The sequence below is a fragment of the Melospiza georgiana genome, chromosome 7 (assembly GCF_028018845.1).
Source record: "Melospiza georgiana isolate bMelGeo1 chromosome 7, bMelGeo1.pri, whole genome shotgun sequence".
In the NCBI taxonomy this organism is placed as follows: domain Eukaryota; kingdom Metazoa; phylum Chordata; class Aves; order Passeriformes; family Passerellidae; genus Melospiza; species Melospiza georgiana.
The window spans coordinates 28,780,724-28,808,034 of NC_080436.1; the positions used below are offsets into that span (position 1 = coordinate 28,780,724).

Consider the following 27,311-nt stretch of genomic DNA (forward strand, 5'->3'; position numbering starts at 1 on the left):
CTCTCTACAGCCTCTGATAGGAGGCTGCAGCCATGTGGGGGTCGGGCTGTTCTCCCAGGCAGCCAGGGCAGCATGAGGAGAACACAGCCTCAAGCGGGCCAGGTGACGTTTGGGTGGGACATCAGGAGGAAATGCTTCACAGAAACGGTGACTGGACATTGGAATGGGCTGCCCAGGGAGGTGCTGAACTCACCATCTCTGGAGGTGTTTAAGGAAGGACTGGACGTGGTACTCAGTGACATGGTCTAACTGACGTAGTGGTGTTTAGTCATTGATTGGACTCGATGATCTCAAAGGTCTTTTCCAACCTAAATGGCTGTGACTCTTCTGGGTCACACCGAGCCTGCGGGGCGCGGCACAGAGCTCGGGGGGCACAGACTGAGCGGCCAAGGTTCGGGCAGCCCCTCACGGCCGCTGCGTCGGCAGCACCGTCCCCTCACACGGCAGGCCCGCCTCTCACGGGCCCCGCCCCAAAGGTGATTGGTTCATGAGCGCCACGTGACCAGCGGGCGGGCGCGCGCTCGCGGGGAGCCGGGCCCGGCGGGAGCGGCGCCGGCGAGGGCGGAAGTGCGCGGCGGGGGCGCGCGGGCGGCGGCGCTGCCCCCTCAATGAGAGCCGGGGCGCGGCGGCAGCGGGAGCAGCGGGGCCGGGGGGCACAGCCGAGACGGGAGCCGGGCTGGAGCCGCCGTGCGGAGCCGGGCCTTAGCCCCCAGGTGAGAGCGGGCAGCGGCCTCGGGATCCCCCCACCCCAACCCCGGGCCGGTGGGGGCCTCAGCCGTCCCGGCCCCGCGCCCTCGGTGGAGGCAGGCGGGAGTCGCCGGCTCCTGGCCGCAGCCTGGGGACGTGGCTGAGCTCCCCCGTGTCCGCGCTCTGCGGAGAAGGAAGGAAGGAAGGTGCCACCGGCGGTGCGGGGCAGCCCCTCTCTCCCGGGTGTGTCGGGCGAGGAGAGCCCCGCGGTTCCTGCCCGGGGGTTCCTCGGCCCTGGGAGGGCACCGGGCCTGGGCGAGGGCAGAGCGGGGGCAGCCGGTGACCGTCGGGCCTGCGCGGGAGCCGCAGTGGGAGGCGAGAGGCCCCGCTGGTGGATTCGGCCGCTGCTGCGGCTCCCGGCGGCGCCGGGCTGAGCTGGAGCCGGGGTCCGCCGTGGCTCCTGCCCACAAGTGGGACGTGGGGGAGGGAGAGGCTGAGGAGGAGCTGGCCTTGAGCGTTAGTGCAGGCTGCCCTGCCTGCTCTTGCTGCCGTCGGATAAGCGATAAGGTTTCGTCTGCGGGAGATAAACAGAGGGCTTGGGATGCTGGTGGTCTCAGCTGAGCCAGAAGTTCCTGGCTAGTGTTGTTTTATCTGGGTATGTTCTCTCTCTGCCCGTTTTATCCTCCCCGCAGCCTTACCGGTGTAGATGTTGTAGGAAGGAAGGAAGGAAGGGTGGTGCCCGAGTGTGACCTTACCTGCAGAAGGGCAGGGAGGCAGGTGGGACAAAGCAGCCCAGTCGTGTTTCCTGAACAGCTGCTGCAGGCCTAACCCGGGCATTCTGCTGGAGCCCTGTTGAGTCGATTCTGTTCTGAGAGCAGCAGACTTAGTCCTGACTCTGCCTGGGTGTTTTCATGGTGGAAGGGAACAAGGAGACTGCACCTGCACAAGGAGCAGCCTTGCCATTGTCAAAGCTGAAGTCTGCAGTCTGAGTAGTTTTCGGTTTTGCTTGTTTTTAACTGTTCTAACATTACTTCTCTGGTTCCAAGATCCTTGTTTCTCTTCTGCGGGACAGGGAGGCCTGTCCTCATTCTCAGAGGTACATGATTTTCAAGAAAAGCTATCTTTTTTTTCTTAAACACTCCATGCCCTGACCCTCCACCTCCCACCCCCCAATTAAAGTTGTTAAAGTGAGAGTAGGAACTAACAAATCGGAACCAGACTTGTGGTTCTCGGAAGTGATGTGCTTGAAGGCTGAAAATAATTTTATTATAGAGAATTTAATAGTAACAGCTCAATCTTCCTTGACAATAGCATCTTTGCACTTATTCATGCATAGCAAACTTGCTAGGATAATTTTAGCTACTTGGATTTTTGCTTATGATCAGATGATACCAACTTACCATGGTGAAATATTTTGCATTTCCTTCCTCTATTAAATACCTCATTTAAAAATAAGATAGCCTTCAGACTAGTCCTGTAAACAAGTTTCCTGTGTTTGACTTTTAGTAGTAAATTGTTTATTTTCACTTCTTTTGGAGTAAGCCAACTTGATTCTGTTTTGCATGCCTGAAAGAAAGTGAAACTGACCTATTTTTGCTAGCGTTATGTATATACTGCAGAGGAATTTCTAGTCTAAAGATTTAGGAAGAATGCTTCACAAAAGCTCTTAACTGAAAGCTTAATTTGACCAGACAATATCCTTTCTTGGCCATCCTTTAAAACTCTCAAACTTGTCTCTAATTGTCAGTGCAATGGTACTGGAAATCTCAGTAGAAGAGCAGTTGAGGCATTTTGATCAAATCAAGTCAGTAACGATGGGACACTGCCTGGACCAGTTGGAAGTGTACACTGAAATCCTGGATTCTGTGATCTAGTGCCTCATTTGGACTCAAGGTTTTTTCAGCTGCTTAATTGATTTTGCACCTATGGTTGTTTGACCAAATGCTGGATAAAATTACTTGGTTCTCTAGGAACTGTTGGGGTCCAAGCTTCACAGGGAGCAAAATTGTCCTTTGCATGGAGCAGAAATGGCCACGTGAAACAGTGCAACAAGCTCTAGCATCATGGTTTGGTTCTCTGGTTCATCATTTGTTCTTGTCCTGTAAACCTGCTGACTTTCCTTGCAAGTGGATAATTGCACAGTGACTCAATCGTTTCCTACTAACTAGATTCAAGCTCCATGTGACTGATTAAATGAATTGCTTTCTATTACACAACGGATTCATGTGAATTAATAGCCTCTCTTAGCAGGGGCACTGAGGGAGCCTGTTTCTCCTGACAGCTGTGCAGGCCCTGAGCACCCATGGGAGTGCAAGTGCACACTGGTATCAGTCAGTGGGTGTCTTGTGCCTCTTGCTGTAGCAAGCACTTTGGGATGGCAGTCCGGGGGTTTGAGTGAAAGGCAGTGGCTGGGGAGGCCACAGAAGGGGAGAAATGTGGGTGCTTGGTGCTTTTGATTCCCTGGGTGCCTGACTTCCAGTGACTTTGCATGGCTCACTTGGGAGATGAGCTGATCCTCATTATCAACCAGGTTATGTAGCAACTTATATTCTCAAACTCATTCTGTGTTGAGTTGGAAATACTCTCCTACTGATAAAAACCTGCAGATTTTAGGTTTTCTATTTTCATCCACCTTTGAGCCCCATGTCTCTGCTAACTGTTCTGCATCACTGTCAAGCAGTGGTGATAAGATTCCATTGTTTGTTGCCTGCTTTTGCTTGGAGCAGCAAGGTCGACAAACTGTCTTGGTTGTTTCACTCTCCTTGTGGTAATAGTCAATTTTGTGGCTTTTGTTGTATGATGCAGTTGATGCTTGCTCCTTGATAAGAGGTTCAGAACATGTATTTTAAAAGTCCTTGCTAATAGCTGCTGTGGAGCAGTCTTTTTGTTAGTAGCTCTTTTAGCTCATTAAACAGAACTAACCAACTTCCTCCATGCCTGCCCCAGAAATATCAAGTTGTCTTGTCATTTAAGCAAGATAAGTCTGCATAACTCATGCTTCATCTCTTCATGTTCTCCCAAATACTGCTTTAATAGTAATATTAGAGGATCTGTTTTGTCTCTTGTGCTTGAGATGTGCAAATGTGTTTTTCAAGACCTGTCAAAATGAAAGTCATGGAGTCTTGGAATGTGAGAACGTTATTTAGGCTGATGTGTAAGTAGCTGCTCGATTCTTTATGGTAACAAAGTGCTTGTTTAGAACTTCAGCTGTGTTCTGTGGAGCCTTGAGCCCAAAGCCCTCCTTGCTGAAGCTCTTGACAAAGGAATAATGGTTGATTACACCAATATGAGACTTAATAGAAATGCAGTCCTGACTAGGAAACTTTGCTGGATCACAAGTCCAAGACCGAAAAAATCAGTTCTGGGATTATAAGCATTTGTTAAAGACTTAATCCTGTCAGCCGTTACTTTGTGAATTAGTGCTGCTGTCAGTTGAAGTGATTAGTGTGAAATGTTTTAGGCCAGCAAATAATGCAGCAAAACTCGAGTTTTTAATATGTTCTTCTTAAATTTGGAATGTGTCAAAACTAATCTGAAGGCAAAGCATAGATCTGGGAAGCTGAGAACATGCTGAGTTAAGCAGATGCTGTGATTTCTCTGGTTTCTAGCTCTTTCTATATATATTTTTACCTGGAGAGAAAGATTATTTTTCAGAAGAGTACTGGAGACTTAGACTTAGCCCTATTTTGGGCATGGTAGATGGATATATTAAAGAATGTTTCCAGCTTGGATTTAATATTGATGACTTTTTTTTCTTTTCCAAGCTGGTGGTTTGAATCACAGGTTTAACAGAGGAAAGAATCCCACTTTATAGACAAGATTGTTATAGAGTACTATATTACAAGTTTATACTTAACATGACAAAGCACTTTAAAATATTATTTGTAGGAATAATCTACCTGAACTCTGGACTTCATTCTGCAGAACACACACTAAAGCACTAAAGTGGCTTTTTTGTTTTTTTTTCGTAGGTGTTTTATAAGGTTAGGGCTACCTTGCTTCAGAGGATGCTTTTGGGTAGCAGTCTAAAGCAGACATTTAACAAGTGAAGTAGTTTTCGATCAAGTTGCATGCCAGTTGCCTCAGTTTTCCAGAAAAGAGGTGATTTTACTAACTGGGGAAGCTGCGCCCTGATTAAAATGAATTAATTATAAAGTATGTAGTAATCTGTGATACAGCCTTTCCACTAAACTGCTGCTGCAGTAAGAAACTCCTCTCCATGATGGTATTCTTCTGCTATTTAGTGTTCTTGGCTTACTGTGAGATCTCATTTTGGGTAGGTAAGGAATTCTCATTAGTGTACTCACCAAGAAGTCTCACTGACTGACTTTTATGGCAGCTTTCTGCTTTTATCTATCATGTCATAAAATAGAATAGCCAAGAAATTTAAAGAAATGGTGTTTCAAAAGACAGCACCAGTTTCAAGCATGCATTCCAGTCTTTCTTTGCACTTTATCATGTTTTAAAACAATTTAAGAACCAATTTTTTAAACAATTCTGCAGGTGTTGGAAATTTCAAGTTTGTCTTATAAGGCAAACTAAATTCAAAGTAGGCTTTATTGGTTGAATCTGTTCTGAAGTTTTAATGGAAGGAAACTAATTAAAAATATTATTAGGCAGACCAGTTGGTGGTGATACTGTGCATCTTTATAGTATTAGATAAAGTTTCTAATGAAACGTTAGTCATGATGGATTGGCTTGTGCAAGTTGAAAAATGGGCCTTCCCACAGGTAAGATTGTAGCAACTGCAGTGCTGGGCACAGACTTGACTTGAAGTTGCTGAGGCTGAAGGCACTTGTGGAGACTGCCCAGTCCAGTGCTCCTGCTGACTGCTGCTCATGGTCATCTCTAGGCAGAGCTTTGTGCACTCCAGCTTTTCTGATGGGAAACACAACTCTCCTGCCTTGGTCTGTCCTCAAGAGCCTGTAGCCATCCACACAGCAGCACTGTAGCCATGAGAGCTATCCCAGTGAGGTTCTAGCCCCTGCAACTACACACAGAGCCCAACATGTCCAGCTCGTTCTCTGTGCTGCAGGCATTAGTGTATGGCAGCACCCTGCTGTGCTGATTTCCCGGGAAAGGCACGAGCTCTGGGATGAGCTGGCTGTGTATCAGAATAGCAGGGTTTTTTTGTTCTGGTTAAGTGCTCTGCAGAGATGGGAAATGTCTCCAGGAGCACACAAGACTAAATGCACAGTTTATATTCTGCACTAGTTCTGTATGTTCATGTGACCTGTCATTTGCTAGGTCATAAAGGGAAGTGTCCTGAGCTCAATGTGTCCTAATTCTCTGTGTTGAAGTCAAGTGGTTCTGAGTTAATAGTCTGCCACCCAAACCCAGAGTTACCAAGCATGTTACATTGTGCCACTCCTAATTCTACAGCACTCTGTGAATTGTGTTGAAGAGCACACATTTGGCTGTAAATGTTTTTATAGTGGTAGGCACAGCACTCTATGAGGGAGAGCAAGGATAGCACTTCTCCCATAAGTAAAGCTCTCCACAGCTTTTTAGTCTTCTTAACTATAGGGCTGCTGAAATTGCAGAAGACCCCTGTACTGGTGTCCTAATGCAGTTCCCATTTGAAGACAGAAATACTGCTTTGGGCTTTGATGTAAAGTATATGAATGCAGTAGTCTGAGAAACTGTCTGTTATTGAAAACATTTGCTCCTAGTCCAGTAGAAAGGCAGCTTCTTGCATGTACAGGGTACCTTGGTATGCTATTCTCTACCTCACTGGGGAAACTGGAATGAAGAAGTCTATTTAAAGGTGACATAACACAGCAGCTGAATTATGGGTGCTAAATGTCACCGTTGTTGTCTTGTGAGATGTAAAAGCATTGATTGAAAGGTGGAAAAGTTCAGTGCTTGACACTTGTGTGATGTTGCCTGATTGAGGGAGCTTAGTGACTCACTGTACTCATCTGTGAACTCTGCAGTGAAGTCAGGGAAGTGCTTAAAATAGTGGAAGTACCTTCCCAGGCTCTAGGAAGGTGATCCCTGAGTGCTCCTGGGGAGCTGGGATTCTGTGGTTAAGTGAGCTCAGGATGGGGGTTATTACCTGCCTATCTGCATCAAGTGTGGTCTCAGCAGTGGCTTGCATTTCCCCAAATGGAGATGTGAGCATGAGATGGCAAGTTCAGTTTGTGAGCAAGCAATTGAATGAGCAGAGACAGTTGCTTCCGTGGGTATCACCTGAATAATGTTTGGATTTGTGACTTATCCCAGACATCCAGTTCACTCGGGAAGCATGATCTACTGAGGTACATCCTTTGGGGGAGCAACAGTAGCAGCTTGTGGTCTGTGTGCAGCGTGTGGTGCCATGTTTGTGAGACCACTGTGCTGGGTCTGACAGCCCCAGGGCTGGGCAACAGCAGTGAGAGCTCCTGCACCTGTGCAGCACACTTCTGGGTGAAAATGGGCATTTGTTGGAGTTTGTGAAATCACTGGTGGTGATGACTTTCTTGTGGAATATATAGCTGCAGCTTTTTCACTGAAGCAACTGAAACATGTTGTAACCTCATACTGAGGTAAGATTTTGGTTATTTTGAGCTCTAGAGTGCCACTTAAGACCCTGATTGTGTGATCTGACGTGTTTGACTTTGCTGTTGTATTTGTTAGGCTCTTGGAGATCCAGTTAAAAATTGGTATGAGATTACTTATTTGAAGCATGTCACCACTGTCTCTTAGTGCTTTGGTGGACTTTGTGTATGCTGTGTATCAAAGATGGACATGTTTCTGCATGGGTGAGCTTTCAAAGGAAGTGTAGTTGAAATACACTTTGCGAGTCAGTGGGAGTGAGACTCTTGAGCAAGTCTGGAGTGTCACTTTTCTGGTATGAGCCAAATTAACGAGTGTGAACAGTGCTGTCATAATTCACCCTGAGTAATTAGGCAACTAGACTGTTACCACCACAGTGACAAACTCTTAGCATAGTAATACTGATTAATGGTATTAACTCAGTCTTTGTGTTTGTAGAATAATTCTGACAGGTTTTCTAGCAAGATCTTGCAGGCTAAGAGCAACATGGTAGATCCCTCTCTGCTGCAGTCTGTCTGCAATGTGTCTTCTGGGTGTTTAATATTAGACTTGGAGGCTTGCTGAAAGAACTTGGGGAGGTCTGGCTAGATATCTCCCTACAGAAGAAGTGGTTTTAGCTGTAAAGGCCCTGCTGTCTCATGACTTTCTCTCCAGGTAACAGTCTTGCTGAAATAAAGAGTATATTCTGTCTGGTGCTACATATGCCCTACTAGCTGCTCTGTACTGAATAATATGGAAAATAATGTGGAGAGTGGTTTCTTACTTACTTCCCCATAAAGCTCTGTGTAACTATGATGCTTGCATGCTATCTGTGCAACAGTGAGGCAGGTGTTATAACTGTGCTGCCTGCATGCAATGACAATCTCTTGATGCTGTTAAGAGCATTAGCTGTATAGCATGACACTGCAACCTTATTTACTTATATATATATGTATGTGATTTTTTCAGGAGGGTGGGGGAGTGTGTGCTCCAGTGCCTTAAAAGCACCCTTGGAGGGAAGTTCTTTTTCTTCTCTGAGCTACTGCTCACAAACAAGTTACTTGGCTGTTTTTCTTTCACTCTGATGGAATTCTAAAAATAAACCGTCAATCAAAACCAAGCAAACAACAACAACAAAAAAATCCCCCCAAAAAAACCCTGAACAAACAAATTCAGATATTTAAGTTCCTTAGGAACAGGGACATATGTTTGCTTCAGCTTAAGATCTGAGTTTTAAAGGGTTGCTTTAAAGTGCTGCTTTTCTGAGCAATGGATCAGACTGATTCTTTCCCGTGACTAAATCTTTGAAGGTTGCAACCTTGCTACAGACTTGGACAGGATTTAGTTCCAGTTTTTCTTAGACATCAAGATTATTCTTAGCAAGGTTATTGGCGTGAGATTACTGCTAATGTGTAAGGTAATATCTTTCTATTTGTAATGAGTAATCTAGAATGGTCCTGTACTGAATGATATGAGAGGGCATATATTTAAGAATTTAATCTGGTAAGTAAATGTAAGTTAAATGCTGTTAGATTTGCTTTCCAAGCTGCATGGATGCATCTCTGAAAACTTGTAAGAGTTAAGCTGTGCTTGGCAGGGATGGAGGGGATTCTGGGGAATGTGAGTATATACAGATATTGTGTACTTAAAATGGATCACTGTTATGGTGGTCCAGATCTAAACAGAGCCTTGGAAGATGGAATTATCCAAGTCTAGCCATAACCTGCTGGAAAGAGCAGCCTGATAGACTTTGTAGGTTGCAAGGATAATGATCAGTTAAAGAAGCAGTGCACCTGGGTATCTCTTGTTCTTCCTGTTGTACATATTAACTGTAGGTGCCAAAAAATATTTTGTATACTAAGTCCACTCTTCTCAAAATCACTTGATCTTATTAAACTTTTTTAGTCTAAGTGAAGAGCTGGAGATGGCTTTGCATGCAAATGTGTGGAACAGTGAAAAGTATGGAGACCAGGGTCACTAGTAAGGATTCTTAATCCTAATTGGCTGGTATCCAGTGGCTGGATGCCTGATGCTATTGATACTCTTGGAATATTTTAGTGTGATATCTGTGTCCTCTTCATGCATGCAGAGAGGGCTCCTGATCACAGCTGTATTAAAAATACTGGTTTTATTCTCCCTGTGGTGTTTTCCAGATGAGCAAGTCTTAGGGACTCTCCTGCAGTACAAGTTCATCTCACAGTCTGCAGCCTTTCTTATTATTGAAGCTAATACTCCAGTCTGATTCTTTTGATGAAAAACAATTCTGAATTGAAATGGTTCTTCAATCTGTGCCTGTCATTTCCCCAGCCTTGTAGGAGATGGAGAACAATAATGACCCGGCTTCAGTGTCTGGTTTAACCTTTAACTGCTGTGAGAAAGTGAACTTGCTTGTCCTGGTCTTGCTGCATTTGTCTGTTAGCAGTGTATATGTAGCTCCTGCCAGAGCATATTTGTGATAGCCAGCATCTGTAAGTGTACACACAGTTCTGGGGGATTTAGGCAGGATTAGTAACTAATAATAATTGTCTGAAACTGGTGTAATGTAGCTTTCAATGTATCAAGTAAATGTATTTATTCTGAGTTTTTTTCTGTAAGATTTAGGGATATAGCTGTTGCCACTTTGAACAGGAATCTAGCCTATATAAAGAGGTTAGATCCCTTCACGTGTACAGAGCAAAGTAGCTCCTTGCTTTAAATTCTTACTTTTCATCCTGATATTATAAAGTATTAAGTTTTCAAAATCTGTTTTGAGTTTCCTTTCCTTATTGTGGCAACTGCAAGTCTACTAGTAGATCTTGGGGAGAGAAAATGCCTGATTGCCAAAAGCAAATCTGAGGTTTGGGTTTCACTCCAGTGCTCAGCCTGGCCCCTGCAGCAGGGTGGTGGCTGCCCCTGGTCTGAGGAGTGAATTGTGATCAGGGCCAGGGCACTGCCCTGTTTCTGCAGCAGTGTAAGCAACTGCTTGGCTGCTAAACCATTGTGGCCTTGCAGATGTGAGTGGCAGGCCCAGTGGGCTGTGCTGAATGGCTCTGCTGCAGGAGGAGATGGGCTGGAGCAGCCCAGGGCAAGAAAGAGGGGACTGAGGGACAGGGGATGGTGATTGTATCATTGGGTGATACAAATGGGGACTGCAAAACTACCCCAGTGTGCTCTGGGAGTCATCTCAAGCTGAATGAATTCTTTGATTCAGTTAAACATGGCTCAGAAAAATCTATAAACACAACTGAGAAGGTAGAAACATCCAGCATTACATGGGGAAGGATATGAGGATATCCCAAGCAGAAATTTCTACCAAACACATCATGATCTCAGCTTAGCTTGGAAACCATTAACTGAATATATGCCAAAAGGTAAGATATTAGCACAGCAAAAGAGAACAGAGTAGCATTTCTAATTTTTCAACCTGCATATCCTAAAATTTTCGGTGGCATTAAATATGTCACTGAATCTCAAATGGGTTTTTTTGGTTGAATTACCGGTTGGAGCATTTACAGTCCATTGAAATCTAATGGAATTTCAGTACTTCAATATTTTCTGGGTAACCTCAGAACGGCTGAGGAGCTCTTACAGTTCATAGCTCAGTGAGATTGTTAATTAGTTTTGTGATCCAGGGAATTTCTGTGACTGCATTCTTACGGGCATATCACAGAAGCAAACACTTCAAAGCCTCTAATTCATATTCTGATAAATGAGGATCCCTAAAATACCATTGCAAAACCTTGCTCTTTCTGTGCTGCCTTTTGATGACATCATATTTAAGTCTTTATAATAGGTTGAATACCCAGATTTTCCTTTAAAAGTAGGTATCTGAAGGGTTTAACAAAGCTCTTCTGTCAAGCTATTGGGCTAAGGGTTTCTAGAATCCTGTTTAAAAATCCAAAGAATGGCTGCTTTCAGTGGCAGGATAGCAATGAAAAGAAATGTCCAAAGATATCAGCTGCTCAGCAAGAGAACAAGGGCTGATCTCAGCAATTTTGAGCTTAGAGCTTTATTTCAGTTTTAAATCTCAAACTGAATGGAAGAGCTAGCAGCAATTCCAATTAAAGCCTTTGGAGGGTCTCAGATTCTTTTATTACAGCAGCAGAATATTTATTGGAAACCAGGTAGACTTAGTGAAGGTTCTTTTTTTTTTTTTTTTTTTTTTTTCATGTACTTGGATGAACTGTAGCAAAGTTTCTTGTGAAGTGACAAGAGTGTTTTTCTTTAAGTGTTCTGCAGCTGTGGTCATCTTAATGCATGTGAAATAAACAGGGATGTGAAAGTGTGGTCTGATTTGAAATACATGTAGTTATTCAGTCATAGTCTTTGAATCTTGGTATTAGGTAAAGCAGTCCTGTTTGTAAACTGTGTTCTGAGCAGTTTTACTGTTTAGGTTGAGAGGGTGGAGGAAAAGCAGTTTACTCAGGTGTTGATAAACAATTGCCTTGAAGTGCTCAGTTTCAAGAATGACAAAACATTGTTCAGGAGGCTTTAGTTAACCTGCAGGAATTGTAATTAAACAGATAAGGGAAGGCTGAAGTAGCTGGTGAGTGTAGGGTTAGATATCTTCCATTGAAGGTGGCATGGTTTGATTAGCCCTGTGGCCAAGTAGAGATCTTCAGAAGTCTAAATCAAAACAGCTGATTAGTAACTCCTGTGGTTTGAATTGTAGATTCTGTGCTTCATGTGGGCAGCCTGTGGCTGGTGTAACCTTCCTTCCTTGATCTGGAGAGCATCTTCCACCAGCCTCACAAAGCTCCTGTTGTGCACAGGGCTGTGTGTTACCTATTACAGAATAAATGCAGCGTCATCAAGTCAGTGGGTTAGTCCTTATCTTTGAAAATAAATGAAACAGGTAATTACTTCTATTTTCTTGAAGAAGAAAGACTGCTAGAAAAAGTTTATTCTTTGTTTGTAAAGTTTATGCCTTGCTAGACATGGCATCTGTCTAGCAGTTTATTTCAAAGCAGGGTGAATGGTAACCAGAAGGAACCACCTTCCCTACCTCACTCCCCCAAATAAACTTTCAGAAGTTTTGGGGTGTGGTAGGTATTCTGGTTGGTTGTTTTTTGTTTTGTTTTTTGGGTTTTTTAACAGCTTATGACACTTAGCATATGAAGTTCAACATGGTGTCATTAAACCCGAGGGTAAAGTGACAGATGGAAATTTAATAGATTGACTGACTGCCCAATGGATTGCTTCTTGTCCTCTCAGAGGAGGGTGAATCTTGCTGGAAAGTAAACTGCCCAAACAACAAGTAAAGAGCAGTAGGGGAGAGGAGGCATCTTAGCACAGCATTAGGTGTCTTGTCTGGACACCTTCTCAGTGTGCTCTTCAGCGTATGCTGTAAGACCCTTTGCCTTAAATCTGTGCTCCTTAAACTGAAGGGATTTGAGTAATGTTTTAAAGCAACTGCAGTTGTCACAGGTTCTTCTAGACACTGCTCCTTTTTTTGAGAAGTGGTTGGATTTCCCAAGATTTGTTTTTCTGTGAACAGATGAGTTAATGTCAGTGTCTTGACTGCCTCAGGGATACCTAATGTACAGAATAGGAAGAAAATTCATCCTTGCATGCTCTGAGATAACAGAGGAGAGAGCTTCCACTTGTGTTAATAGATTTTGGGGTTTTTTTACTTTTTTTAACCTCAAGGAACTGTTAGATGTGAGCTTTGAACCATGTTGTGTAAACTGTTTCTTGGGCTGCAGAAGTGGAGATAAAAATAAACAGTTGGCTACAATGCCTTCTCTTGTTGTTTCATTAGAATATTCCCATTATAGTCTCACCATGCCCCTTGCTGAAGCAGTGATGTGCTGTCAGCCTGTTGTGTGAGCACTGCTACTTCTGCACTGATACTGACTGTGTTAATCCTGTGTCACACTGCTTGAGCCTTGCCTTGTCCTCTGTTCTTGTCTCCTCACTGCCTGTTCTGGAGCATGGCTCCCTCTGATGCCACCAGAGAGGAGCTGCTTTGTGTGCAGCTTCTGGGACTCACTGAGGGCACCCTGCACAGGGTCTGTGTTGTGGGCATTCTGCTGCACTCACAGGGTCCCTGTAGTCCTGATCCTCTGAAATATTTGAGTGGTACTTGGAACAGCTCTGCAGGGAGGATCAAGTGCCTTGGCCATGAAGAGCTTTAGATGCAGTCAAACTAAATTTTTATGCTATTGGGTGGATTTTGTTTAATATTACACTATTACCTGATTCATAATCCAAGTATAAGGCTGACCTTGCAGTTTCTACAAGCCATTGTTGGGGTGGAGTAGAGAAGGAAGGATTGAAATATTCTCTCCACTTGCCTTTATGATGAACACAAGCTTGTTGGTATTTTTCCTAAAATACAACTATTCATTTACCATGACCATGTAAAAATGTGGTATTTGTACTGACAGAAAGAAAAGTCTTCTCTTGGCTATTAGTAAATTATGCCTTTACTGCTGTTGCATAGCACAGTGGACTTAGTGCTGCTGCCTATTACATATTCCTGTTTGTGATACCAGAAAAATGTCTAATTTGAAAACTTTATATTAGATAATTCCACAGTTACCACAACGTTAGGGTGTCTGATAGAAGAATACTCACAGGTTAAAACCAGTCACAACTATATGAAAATTAGCTAAGGGTCACACTCCAGAAAGCAGCTTATCTACTACTGTGAAAGCCAGACTACTCTTGAGCTAGGACAAAACAGCATTCTCTACAAGTTAAGAGCAGGCTGTGTTGTTTCTAGAACACTTAAAAGTCCCTGAACTATCTCATTGTGTGGCCAATGTGTAGCTCTTGTTTCTTGGGTGTTTATGTCCAAGCAAGCTGAATTCTGATTTACCATCTGTAGACCATGTGGACAATAGGCAAAGCAACTACTTCTGGAGTTTGGGTGCTGCCTGTTGTGTTTTTACACATTCCCTTGGCAGGGAAATGTTCTCTTCCTCTCCTGCCTGTCTGGTGACTAAGAGTTAAAAATCAGTCTCTGTGGCAATGGCTGAATTCAGTGTCCCCAACAAATACCTGCTTGTGCTGTACAGGGAGAACCTGTGCAGAAATAGGAATTGCCACGCCCCATTTCTGTACTAAGGAGTGTCCTGGATGAGGGAGCTGATGTGTAACATAATAGAGAAGATTACCAGAGGAAAATATCTGTCTTCACTTACCAGTGTTTTTCCCAGAATGAGCACTTAAAGATGATTAATTTGCATTGCTGTACTAAATGTATGTAGCAAACAGGTGTGAGTAAAAAACTCTGCATGGAAAAGTACTGCTGCTCAGATGTTTGAAAATGCTGTCCTGAGGGCACTTCTTGATTGTTGGCATGTTTGTTCTTGTATGCATGAGTCAATGAGAACTTAGTTTGATTTGTTGCTTTTCAGAACATCAAGTCATGACAAGGGGAAAAAAATAGTTACTGTCAGTGTACTCTAAGGGCAGTTGTGCAGACTGGTCATGGAATTGTTAGTCTCAGAACACAGGGCACATAAACTGCATTGCTTGGAGCAAACTGCTTTCAGGGAGAGGTTTGGACTGGACAGTATCCAAAGGTTCCCTTTCCAAGCTAAGTAATCCTATGGCATGTTTGTAGGCTGATGATCCCTTAGTCTCTTGTTAATTTTCTGTAGGCCAGCTTGTTGTCCTGAAGCTTTTTCCAAATACTGCTGAGTAACTTCTACTGTTGGCCTTGTGTTTCCATGCAGTAGCACTTGCTGATGTGGCAGTGTTTTTCTAGAGTAATTGTGTCCAGGTAAATTTGAGACTCCTGGAAGGTCCATTGCTTCTGGAATAAAGATTCAGGGCTGGTACAGCCACTTCCTGTAGCAGTGTTTTCTGCATGGTCTGCTGGTCTCCTTACAGCTCTCTGCTGGGATATGAACAGCTGGGGTTCTTTGTGGTGCTCCAAGGACACAAGAATGTCTATCCTGCCATCTACCATATACACATCATGTGTCTGAAATATTAATATTTGAGATTAATATTCTGTGTGGAAATCCTGACTGGTGACATATCTTTGTTTCACTTATTTCTGCTTTTGTGTTCAGTGTGCTGTCCTTAGAGATGCTGCTCTGTGCTAATCAGCGTGGCAGCTGCTGCTTGTGCTTCTGGTACAACTACTGTGTCCAACTACTCTTAAAAAACCCAACCAACCAAAAAAAGAGGCAGTATTATTTTTAAGGAGCCTCCAGTTATTTAATTACTAGGCTCACATAACACACAAACAGAGGCTTGTTGGCTAGGGCTTGTTTATTGAAGCTTACTCCTTTATGGCTTAGCAACATCAGGAGGAGAATAAGAACTGAGATTTTTTTGCAGTAAAGCAGGATTTTTTCTTCTAAGCAAATTAGATTTGCAGCATCAAAAGGCAGGAAGAGTGTGAAATAAATGGTAATGCCATGTCACGAGACTTTCTGCTAGAAGCACTTGCAACTTGTTCCTGCCCATTTACTGTGTATCTCTGCTGTTTTCTTAGCCTACGTAGGGAGAAGATCAAAAGCCAGATTTCTGTCTATGAGTAGATCTAAGGTAGCTGTATCAACATTAAAGAAATATTTTAGAAAGGTGTAATGCCTTATAACAAGAACAATAAAAACCACTTAATTTCATATCTTTTGAGAAAGACTGGGTTTTTCTTTAGAATCTGCTCTAGACACTAGTCTTGTAGGCTGGGTTTACAAGTTAAGAGTAGCTTGTTAAAAACCTTTGACACTTGTATTCATCATAGTGTTGTCACAAACAGAAGGCATTTGTTTTAATACCTTGTCCTACTCATACTTTAGGCATGGTTTGCATGCCAGTGCCTTGGAGTGGCCCATTCCTTAGGCTTGCAGGGCAGGGTTTTAATCTGGTCTTTCAGCACTTGTGAGACACTTGACCTGCATGCTACCCTGATGTCACCAATGCCATGGAAGGGTGACTGTGCTGCTTCTCTCTGCAGATCTGATTGGCTGCCTGGCACTTCGTCTGTGGCAAGCGGGACAATGGCTGCCAGCAAGAGCAAGAACCAGAGTTCCTTGGCCCTCCATAAAGTAATTATGGTTGGCAGTGGAGGTGTGGGTAAATCTGCCCTCACACTTCAGTTTATGTATGATGAGGTAAGTAACTTTGGTTCAGCTTCTCTAAAGCACAGATTCATTGGGCTTGCTAAGCTTTTTTCTGTGGGACAGGGGAACTAAATGGGATGAGCAAAAGACCTGATGACCCAACTGGCAGGAGCAGGATGTAGAAAGCTGGGAGATGTGTCCTCTGTGAACATCTCTGGCTAAAGGTGACAAAATTAATGCTTATTTGTGAAAGAACTGTCTTCAGAAGTTCTGCATAATGTATGGGTGCTTGTGTACAGAAGCTATTACTACTTGGAGTTGAACTTTAATTTTGTAATTTAGGTCAGTTAAGGCTGAAGTCAAAGTAAACATTCTAGCTCATTCTGAGCCAGGTGATGAAGTAGGCATGTTCATAGCATGAATTCTTCCATACTGGTTTACAGGAAGCTAGATTAGGCAGCCCACATTAGTATGTGAAGGAATACATGATCCTGTAGGTCAAAAGTTAGTGTTTTCTATAGGTTGTCCACACATGCTATAGTAGTGTAAATACCTGAACATGATGTAGTCATTAATGAAAGCCAGCCAGCTTACTTGGGCTGAATTGTTGTGTTCTGAGGCTGAGAGGCTCTTTACCTCTGCTTCTCTGCTGGATGTGTGCAGTTGAACTAAGTTGAACTGGCAGTGGCTTTGTGGATCTGATCAATTCTGAATGGACTAAAGTATGTGCCTGTGTAATTATGGAACAGGCTTTCATGTTCAGCAGCTGAATGCTCTCATCTACACCTGTTAAAATACCTGTTCCTGAAGTACATTCAAATGCATTTTCTTAAAGTGGGAGATCTAGATAATGCCAGCACGTTGCTTAACTTATACTGCAACTCTGTTCTTAAATTGTACTGAAATTGCTGACAGTGTTCTGTGTAGCAAAACTTGACTAGGCAAATTGGCTCTTTGATGTATTAAGGGCTTAAATAATTTGCTTTTAATAGTAATACTTAAAAAAAAAGTGGTGGAACTTAGTGGCTGACTGAATTATGAGAAGGCTTTGGGGAATTTAAATGTCACGGAAGTGAAAGAAGGAAGATAGACAAATGCTGAGACTGTATGACAGTAATTCTAAACACTGATCCCTTTCTTGTCAGTTTGTAGAAGACTATGAACCTACCAAGGCTGACAGCTACAGAAAGAAAGTAGTTCTGGATGGTGAAGAAGTTCAGATAGACATTCTGGACACAGCAGGACAGGAGGATTATGCAGCTATCAGAGATAACTATTTCCGCAGTGGGGAAGGCTTTCTTCTTGTCTTCTCAATAACAGAGCACGAATCCTTCACAGCAACAGCAGAGTTTCGGTGAGTAGCTTCTCTCCTAGGCAGGGGAAGTTACCCAGTTCCTGTGTTGCTCTGACAACCCTGCCTAAAAGCTAAAGCTCTTTATTCTTTGTCTGTTACCATTTGATCAATAAAAGTGACACCTGACCATTTTGCCCTCAGTAACTGGTAACCTAAACCACAGTATTCAGCCTCTGGCTTTAGTCATCTTTGTGCCTGCAACTTACAAGTACGCTATGCCAGCAGCAACTTCAGGCAAGTAACAGATTCTTGGACTCCTAAAACAGGCATATTCCAGCCAATTTTCAGTCTTCATGGATGTGAAGTTTAATTATCTTAGAGCAGTACTTCTGGAATTAAGTCTGTCTTTTGGCCAGGTTTCAGACACAGTATTGCTTACTGCTAGAAGCAGGTGCTCTAAGGAAGGGAAGGATTAGCCTCCACTCTCAGGTATGGATTGGTGCCAAGCAAGGGTTGGCAGCCAAGCATTGCTATTGTAGGCAGACGTATTCCTAGAAAGACACAGGGTAGTAGTAAGCACTTCCATTTTTCTTCTTGGGATTAGCAGTTCTGATGTAAAAATTGGCACCAGATTGACCACAGAAACTGCTTGTGTAGTGTGGGGGGTAATAGAAAAGGATTTAAATCACTTCTCTGGTTTTAGAATCCATGTAGCCACATTCTTCAGGGCAAATGTTCTAACTCTTTTTGATACCTGTTGCCTCAGTAGAAGGTAAACCAAAGATTGCCTGGAATAGCTATACAACTGGAAGGAAAACTTCCCAAAGCCTAGGGAAAGTTTAGGAGTTCTTTATGCTTGTCAGAATAAAAGCTCTTTGTCAGTCTGCCTTATGTTCCCTAACAAGGTTAACAGATACTAACTGGTAATGGAGGTGCTGTAGCTGAGGACACTTATTTCTAGCTTTTTCTTAAAGCTAAGGCAAACTCCCCTTGCACCCCAGAACTTAACATCTCATACTCTTTCAACAGTACTGGGTGACCACAAAATCTTTCATGAGATACAAAAATACTGGTCCTTCCTCACATAATAGTTCTGTGACTTTGTTCTGCTTTAGAAGGCTGACAGTCATGGGACACACAAGCAGAGCTCAGTTTGCTCTAACTGGAGCTCTGACAGGAGCCAGCAGTTCAACTGTTACAGGACTGCAAAACTGAGTACTAGGACTCTTCCTAATGTAAGATAGAGGAAAAGATCAGGTGGCACTCAAAGAACACAAAGAAAATGAGACAAGTGGAAGCAATTGGGTTTGGCTTATGTGCCTAAGTGAAATATAATGTTAAACCCAAAGTTTAAGGCTTTGAATGAGAGTAGGAGTATTTATCTTGGCAGTTTGGTTTTTTTGTCAGACTTCTTTAACTAGGTTAACAGTGTGTTGGTTCAAGATTCCAGCACAGCAAAACAGTGAAAAAGCAATGCTAGCCCTGAATATGGGCAAGAAGGGCCTAAGAGCTTTGTGATGCAGAATCTCCTACTTTTCAATGGTTCAGAAGTAAAACAAATAGTGAAATTCATTAAATGGAATATTTAGGCTCACATGCAAGAACCAGCTCCTTGGTCCAGGAAGGAGTGGGGAATGGGTAGTATGAATCACCTGCATCCCACGCCAAACTGCAGAGTGGTATTATTTACTGCAGATCAAAAGGCTCCAGAATCCTAACGCTGTGAAAGAGTTGAATACTGAACAAACGATAGGCTTGTCTTTAAACCCTAGCTCCTGCTGATGCTATGCATTCAGTGTTTGCTTTCAGTGCCTCTTTAATCTGAAAATGTGTGAAGATGCAGTTAAATGCAACAGCAGATTGTCTGCTTCAGTGTTAATGCTATTTTAGAGTCTCATGTACTCTCCATACATTGTTATTTTGTAGGTGGAAAACACAGGCATCTGAAGTAGTGTGGTGACTCGGTGAGATGAGAGGGTGTAGCACTGTGCTCATGCCTTGTTTAGCTCTTCTTCATAACTATTTAAAAATAGTTTAGAGTGGTAGAGTTCTTCCAGCATCCTAGATGGACAGCAGCTTGTGTCAGTCTGGTTTCAGCTTGTGTTTTACCCCAGTGAAGAACACTGAGACTGGTATGTAACATCACTCCATCTCCTTTCCTGGACAGGTTAATGCTGGCAGGTGAATATCTTCCTGGAGTCTGTGAAGGAGGAAGGTTGCTAGCATTTTAGTTCAGAATTGTGTAGTAACTCTCTCCTTTGGGCAAAGTTTAGGTAGCCATTAGGAATGATCTCTGCCAGCTACTGGGCTGTTTGCAACCTACTGCCTTGGCAAAGACTTGATGTTGCCCAGACCTAGATAGAGATATGATGCAGACTGAATTAAAGATGGTGACTGAATGCCAAGGTGGAACTTGGTAAACATGGCACTTGTACTCTTTTCCTCATTCAAATGTGAACTCCTGCTGCCATAGTCTTCTTCTTTCCTAGAGCCTGATTACTCACTAACTAAATAATAAAACTGCCTTCGTGGAAGTGTTAGGCTTTCAGTAGTGTAAAGCCCATAGCATTACTATGCTGATCTTGGAATCATTTTAAAGTGTGTGTCCAACTGTTGGGAAATACCCAGTTGCAAGCACTAATAATGTGCAGACCACTTGATCCACTCCACATAAAAGTGTGAGAGTTTTGTTGCTACTACTAACACAGATATTTTTATTTTGAATACCTCGTGCCTTAGGGAACAGATCCTGCGTGTGAAGGCTGAAGAGGATAAAATCCCTTTGCTGGTAGTGGGGAACAAATCTGACCTGGAGGAGCGCAGACAAGTGCCTGTAGAAGAGGCTCGGAGTAAGGCAGAAGAGTGGGGGGTGCAGTACGTAGAAACCTCTGCCAAAACTCGGGCCAATGTAGATAAGGTAAGAGAAGTGGCATCTGCTCAATTAGATCATCACTACTTGTTTAGTAGCTGACTCTTGCTGGACAAAAGCAAGTCCACAGTTTGGTTTCTGAAAGCCTGGTTTATTAAAAAAATACCAAAAACCAATGAACTTACTGGAATGTGTGCACCTAGGCACATACCTAGCTTAAGGGAACCTGAGATCTGGAACAAGTTAATGCTATTGTCTTGTCTTAACTGTTTGTACCTGAACCAATAGTTTTTCAATAGTCCTTTGGGTAAATGGTTCTAAGGATTCTCTAAGTATGTTATTTTGTTTGTAGGGTGTGTCCTTCTTATAACACCAATAAATAACAAGCTACGGACAAGTCGAAATTATTCCCCCTTCCCTATAAAGCCACATGTAATGTGGTTAATCTTAAAAATTTTATTCTTGTTTTCTGCCAAGACTAGTTTGAATTGTGAGAAGAACTTGTTGTTGTGTCCCTGTCCTGTTTTGACTTGTCCTTGGTGGTATAGGACAGTTATTCTCATGTTATTCTGCTGATGTTTTCTTGCATAAACAGTGGTGGTGGGATATTCTAGAAGAGAAATGAATTATGACTATGGAGTGTTTGTGTTGTATAGAGGACAAATCAATTTCAGTCATCCCTTTTATTTTGTTTGCAGTGAGGAGTTCTTGAAGAAAAGGGTGCCTTTTTACTTCACCAATTCACAGAACATCACTGTTTGCACCCTAAGGGCTCCAAATGTGTCTTACTAATATGCAACTGTTTAAAAATTACAAATTTTAAGCAGTTTTCTCTTTAGTTAAAGAACACTTGCAGCTAGCTATATTCTTCTAGACAAAACAGAACAGGAGAATATCTTCTCCTGTTCTTCTGTATTAGTTCACTAGTGGAAATGTTGTTGGTGCACAAGTTACTGGCAGGAGCTCCTCCTCTCATTAAAACTGCAGTATATGAAACTCCTGAATGGAGACCTCTTGATTTAAAGAACGTGGCGTAATTTCAGTTTGGTGAAGTCACAGTCACTTGCATAAACTGGGTGATGTAGTGAAACATGAATATTTAGACTTGCTTTTTCCTGTAAGCATCTCATATTACTAATGAATGGCTAGCTTATTTTATATTTAGACTAGTTTTCTGGTCAGCTGGGATTAACAGCAGTGGAGCTGTGTGTCTGGAGTGTACTAGCATGATGATCTAGATTTGCTGTTACAGGTCTTCACTCACTAGCTCATGTGGCATACTGGTTGTCCTCTGTATAAGCACTGTTAGGTGCATTGTACAACAAGGTATTTCTCTTTGTTGTGATTGTATGTTAGTACTGTGGCAGAATAAAAAAAAACAACTTCAGAGGGTTTTGAATTGCAAACTAATCTACTTTTGATCAGTAGCATGGTCTTGTTTGCAAGTACCAAAGGCTTGAGAGTTCCCTGTTTGGAAAAAAATGTACTTTAGTTCTACACAGTGATCTTATTCTGTAATCATAAAAATAATTTTTAAAAATACTATTTTAAAATAATCCTAAAAATAAATACTCATGGACTGTACAGCAAAACAGCTCTTGCGTCTTAAGTGTTATGTACCCAGACATCAGGAATATAGGGGTGAAATTGCCTAAGTTTTGGACAAAAAAATTAGAGAGACATGAAAGGAAGCATGACTTTCTCTGAATTTTTCCTAGACCATAGTTTTGAGAATTTTTTGTGCCTGTCACTTGAATGCTGCACCTTTGTAATTATAGACCAAGCAGAATAGTAACTGCGTGGAAAAGACTGGACTCACTGCTTTCCATAGTTAACAGCAATGGAAATGTTTGCTAGGCACAGACAAATGTTCTCATGAGCTCTGAATGCTGCTTTTGTGCAAGAATCATATTTAATAAAAATCCCTTAAAACACGACTGTTGAATGTTTTGCTAGCCAGGTAAGATTGTGCAGTTTTTTGTCACTGCTTGACACACTACATAATTCTGATATTGAGTTTGTCACAGGAATCTTTGTCTAGACTTACTTCTGCTGTGTTGAGTACAGTGTGGTTCTACATCTTTATTTGCTGCTGAATACAGTAGTTTTTATCTGCTTTCTGGTGGCTGATGCTGTTTAATCTTTCTTTGTTTTTCCCTCCTAGGTATTCTTTGATTTAATGAGAGAAATAAGAGCAAAGAAAATGTCAGAAAACAAAGACAAGAATGGCAAGAAAAGTGGCAAGAACAAGAAAAGCTTTAAAGAAAGATGTTGCTTACTGTGATGCTTTGGAACTGTAAATATCTATCTACAGGTGGCACGGATAAAATACCACTAAGGATATAGGGCTGGATTCATGAAAGGAAGTCTGTATTGACTCCCTTATCTTTTGCTTTGCATATCACACCTTCAAAATGTGAAAACAACTTTGCAACCATTTCCAGTATCCAACAAAACCTTTGCCTCCTTAAACTGAAATGGGCTCCATCTTCCAACTTTCAAAACTAGAAATAGTTTCAGAACTACAATCCTTCTGCTTGGTTACACAATGTACTTTTGTATTAACTTCCTTCTAATGTTTCTGTGTGTTTCTCTTGAACCTCTATTGGCCTTAACCAGCACAGCTGTTCAGGTTCAAACACTTTTTCCCGCTGTTGCTGCCCTCCTTGATGGTGCAAACTGCAGAAAGGCTAGATGACACCTAGTAAAGGGTTTGAGTCTCCATCTTCTCTTAGTTGTCACTGATATTTCTTACTCTGACATCTGCTGACTTCCTCCCAACGCTCCATGTAAGAAATAGCAACTGACAGTTGAGAGTCAACTCAAAACAAACTTTATTCTGTGTTCTGTTTAGTCAATACAGCATTCATGAATCAAGCCTATGGACTCAATTCAGACTTATTTAGGAAATGCAAAAATTGATATTTAAAACAGGCTAGATGCATTCCCTGCTGGGGTCTATTTTCTCATCCTTAAATTAGTGGTATGGGGTGAGAAAATGACTGTAAGCCGTTCTTCAAAAGGAATAGTATTATCACCATCTCCCTGAAATGCTGTCCTGGGTTTCTTCCATGTATTGTCTTGACTCAATTACACTCCACATCTGTCATCCTACCCTTACCTTGTACTGGAATAGTGGAAATAGGTGTTGATTTAATAATCAGTTATGTTTATATTGGAACACTTGTGATGATAACGTTGGAAAGTGAAAACATCTGCATCTGTCTCCTGTCTTGCTGTAGATGAAAATGCTGAATAAGAGTGGGTCCCATCACACAATCATGGCCTGGAATAGGTGAGGCATATATGTTACCTCTCAATGATTAGCTGGCTAGTGAGCTGTATGGTGTCAAAAAGCAAATGAAGTTAAGAAGTTGCCACATCTGTTATTCACTGTTAATTTTATATGTACTGTTTCTGATGCACAGCAACCTAGCACATGATGAGTTTTGCTGTCAGTTATGCAGTAGTGGTCATGTCTGTTGAACAAAAACAGTCTAGAAGTGGAAAAGTCAGTACTTAGCAGGTTCTGTTGACAGCTGAATGAAATGAACTTTCTGATGCAGTTTAAATGAAGTGCAGTTGCCAAAAATCTCTTCCGTCACTGTGGAAAAGGAGTCTCTTCTGGTTGTGGAGTTTCTCAATGAATTGTGGCTACCTTCTGCCTCCATGGAATAGAGAAACTTGAAGAGTAACCAGTATCTTGCTGGTAACTGGATGCTTAAAACAGTTGCTTGGTGAAAGGTTGTTCAATGAAGCTCATTGCAGCACTAAATTAACTAATGGTGTTTCTTCCTGAGATGGAGTAGGGAATACTGTTCAGTACTTAGTGTTGTAATTTGAGGTTGAAAAATATTTTTTCGCGTGTACTAGATTGCTTTTGTGCATTCTGTCTCTGAACATTGAAAAAAAGTAAGATGTGATCTATATCAGAACCTCTGTTGACCTGAGGTTTCACAGAGACTTATCACAAACTCATTGTCTTCCATCACTAGTTCATCTTGTCAGGCAACTCATTGGACTGGGGAAACTGTACTAAATAAAAGGTGCTGTAATATTCATTCTTGTCAAATTAAATTCCTTCTTTGTTACTCTTATCTTGTATGGGCAGACAGAAAGGTTAACCAGCTCTGGAAATGCTTCTCTGTGAACAGTATAATTAATTGTGAAGTTGGTTTTGTAATGCCCAGTAGTGTTTTGAAGCAGAAGCTGGAAGCCTGCTGGCTTACAGAACTTGTCACTTGAGCTGTGTCACCTGTGTCTAAAGCCTAAGCACTGAATAGGACACTGGGAGCTGTAACACATCTAACAAAGTTTCCTATTGAACTTCCATGGATAAAAGTCCATTTCTGACTGTTTATTGTCCTTGCAGCAAATGAATGTCCTCTTCTGGAGGAAAGCAACTCAGTTAGGTTTGGTTTTAGGTTTGGTTGAGACTTAACCTTTAAGTCCTTAATTAACCTAAAGGATGAACAACAGTTGAGTTCACATTACAAGCTTATCTAGGTCAAGCCCCTCCGAGGCAGGTTGTAAAATGTGTATAACAAAATTGAATAAACTGACCTTACTGTATGAATAATGAATTCAGCAAAGCTTACAATGAGCAGCTCAGCTATGTTGGCTCAAGAGACTTGAATGCCTTGACCTTTGATCTCTATAGTCTTAAAGTACCTGACAGTATTGATAGGACAGATGAATTTCTTCTCAGAACTGCAAGTCTCTCACTGGTGTTCTTACAGTCCATGTGCTGTTTTCACTCAGGTTATTTTTTTTCTCCAACTGATAAAGCTATGCCACAGAGGTGGACTTCCTTGGAAGAGGGTGCTTGCTGTTTCATGGCTTCATGCTGCATCTCTTCAGTGTTCTGCTCTTGTCACCTGCTCCAGAAAGACTAGGCTTGGAGACTAAAAAAGCAGCTTTTCAGTTTTCCTCTTCTGTACTTGCAACAAACGCAGTTTAACTTGCCAGTTACAGCTGAAAACACAATAAACAAAGCAGCTACCTTGGAACAGTGGGCAGCAAGCTTTCTGACTTGTACAGGAAGGCAGTAAAGCTGGTCCCCTGGACTGAAATCCTGCTGTCTCCACCTCACGGTGGAAGTGCCTGAATATGCCCTTTCTGAATAGGGGCAGTATGATTTGGGGGTTCTTGAATGGCTTCCAGGTGTGCTTCACTGGACATCAATGGATATCACCATCAGGTGGGTTGAGTGGAGTGAATATAACATGGCACAGCATCCTGTGAGTGTGTGAATGGAGCTTTGAGTAACTGGGGGCCAGGTACATCAAATAAGGGATGACTTGGGCAGCAGGGGATTCGTGGCTGCCTGCTGGCCCTGCTGTGTAGCTGAGGAGACTGAAGGCTGGATTGAGGCTGATGTATTCTATCAGCCTTTGCACGTTGGGTAATTAAAAACCACGGCTTCTCTTTGTTGGTAAAATGTGCTCTTAAATCATTCTGGAGCATGGCTGTAGGCAGGTAACTGGATATTTGCAGCTGGAGGTCATGCGAGACTTGACTATGCACTTGCACTTAAGCATTCAAGTATTATTCTTGTGCAATGGCTTAACACGAAGTCAGGGAACTGTTTGCTGCTACGTGCAATCTTCCTTATGTGGCTTAGCTTCAAGTGCTCCAGTTTTCCTTCTGCTTTGAGCAGAGCAAACAGGCCCCTGTTATAACAAGGGCTAAGTCATTCTATGAAAAATATACAGGACTCCAGGACTGCAAAGGCAGACTTGACTCTTGTAGAGGAGCATCTCTCCAGGTGGGAGTACAGATGCAGCATGAAGTGTGTTTTCAATGACTTGTGCCCTGTGTGTTCTTATACAGACTGATACACCTCTACTGCAATTTCTAGGGGAACACTTGGCTTGATGAGGAGAAAGATGTATGCATATATTTACTGGGCATTAAACTTCAGTAAGATGTTGATAACCATCTGAAGTTCCAGTTGAGTCCTATCTGGTTTAAGTATAATGCTCCAGAATACTTCAGGTCCAAGGTACAAAACTACAATCTGGAATGCAGTAAGAGGTGTGTAGGGGGGATATGCATCTAACTAAATGCTCACCCAGAGCTTTTTTTAAAGCTTTTCAAAGCATTAACCCACTTCTTAGGCCTGACAGGTCTATCAATTCTTGCTCAAAAAGAGGATACTGTTATCAGTTCAGCTCAGAGCTTATGTAGACAGAAGCTTTCCTTAATTGCTATAAGCATATGTTGCAGTGTTCACCTCCTGTTGACTTTATAGTTGGGAGAAGGAGAGAAGAGGAACAAATAAAAAAGCTATGATTTTCACTGTAATCTCCACACTTCATGGAAATGGCAGGTGTTCCTCTTGGGAGGGGAAGGTGTTATCTCTTAACACCAAGTGAGAAGTTTAGTGTAGAGGAAGTGATTGTGATTGCAAGACTTAATGAAACTGCCTCTAAACTATGTATGCTATACTATACAATGTAAATTCTTATTTTTTTCCTTACATAGCTTCAGAGCTTTGTCTCTAACTTGCACAAACATTTTTAATGTCTGTAAAACTGGTCACTTTTCATTATCATGCTAATACAACTGATTTGTATTACTATTGATAATAAAAAGAAAAAATGAGCTTCATATTTGTTTGTTATTGATTTTTACAGCATTCTAAAAACATACCTAATCCCCAAATTCTTGGATGAGCCAGCCACTGGTTTTCAGTGTTGGTAACTAACCTTTCTATCAAATATGTAACAAGATTATATTGCAGGCTATGGGAGGGAAGGAAGAGGTGACTGAGACACTCATCATTGGCTTTCTGGAAATGGTATGCATGTTTTTCAGGACTGAATTGACATAGTAGTTTGGTTCATTCACAGTTGATTTTCCAGAACTTAATTGGATCAGACAGCTTGTATCAGCTATATGAACGACAGAGTTGCTTTGTCTTTTCTTCAGACAGTCT

The 27,311-nt window shown here is 42.2% G+C and overlaps 1 protein-coding gene across 1 annotated transcript; it reads left to right on the top strand.

Moving 5' to 3' along the window:
* Nucleotides 1–593: 593 nt before the first annotated feature.
* On the top strand, nucleotides 594–26,983 carry RALB (RAS like proto-oncogene B). The gene is made up of 5 exons (XM_058028018.1): nucleotides 594–713; nucleotides 16,103–16,259; nucleotides 17,354–17,562; nucleotides 20,242–20,419; nucleotides 22,536–26,983. Exons 2-5 carry the CDS (start codon nucleotides 16,146–16,148, stop codon nucleotides 22,653–22,655), a joined length of 621 nt encoding a protein of 206 aa, XP_057884001.1. The 5' UTR covers nucleotides 594–713; nucleotides 16,103–16,145; the 3' UTR covers nucleotides 22,656–26,983.
* Nucleotides 26,984–27,311: the final 328 nt, after the last annotated feature.

What these genes read in the sequence shown, in the direction of transcription:
- RALB (XM_058028018.1), top strand. Translation starts at nt 16,146, where the DNA reads ATGGCTGCCAGCAAGAGCAAGAACCAGAGTTCCTTGGCCCTCCATAAA. An exon ending in ACAGCAACAGCAGAGTTTCG is followed by an intron (nt 17,563 to 20,241) that starts GTGAGTAGCTTC and finishes CTCGTGCCTTAG; the next exon opens with GGAACAGATCCTGCGTGTGA. An exon ending in CTCGGGCCAATGTAGATAAG is followed by an intron (nt 20,420 to 22,535) that starts GTAAGAGAAGTG and finishes TTTCCCTCCTAG; the next exon opens with GTATTCTTTGATTTAATGAG.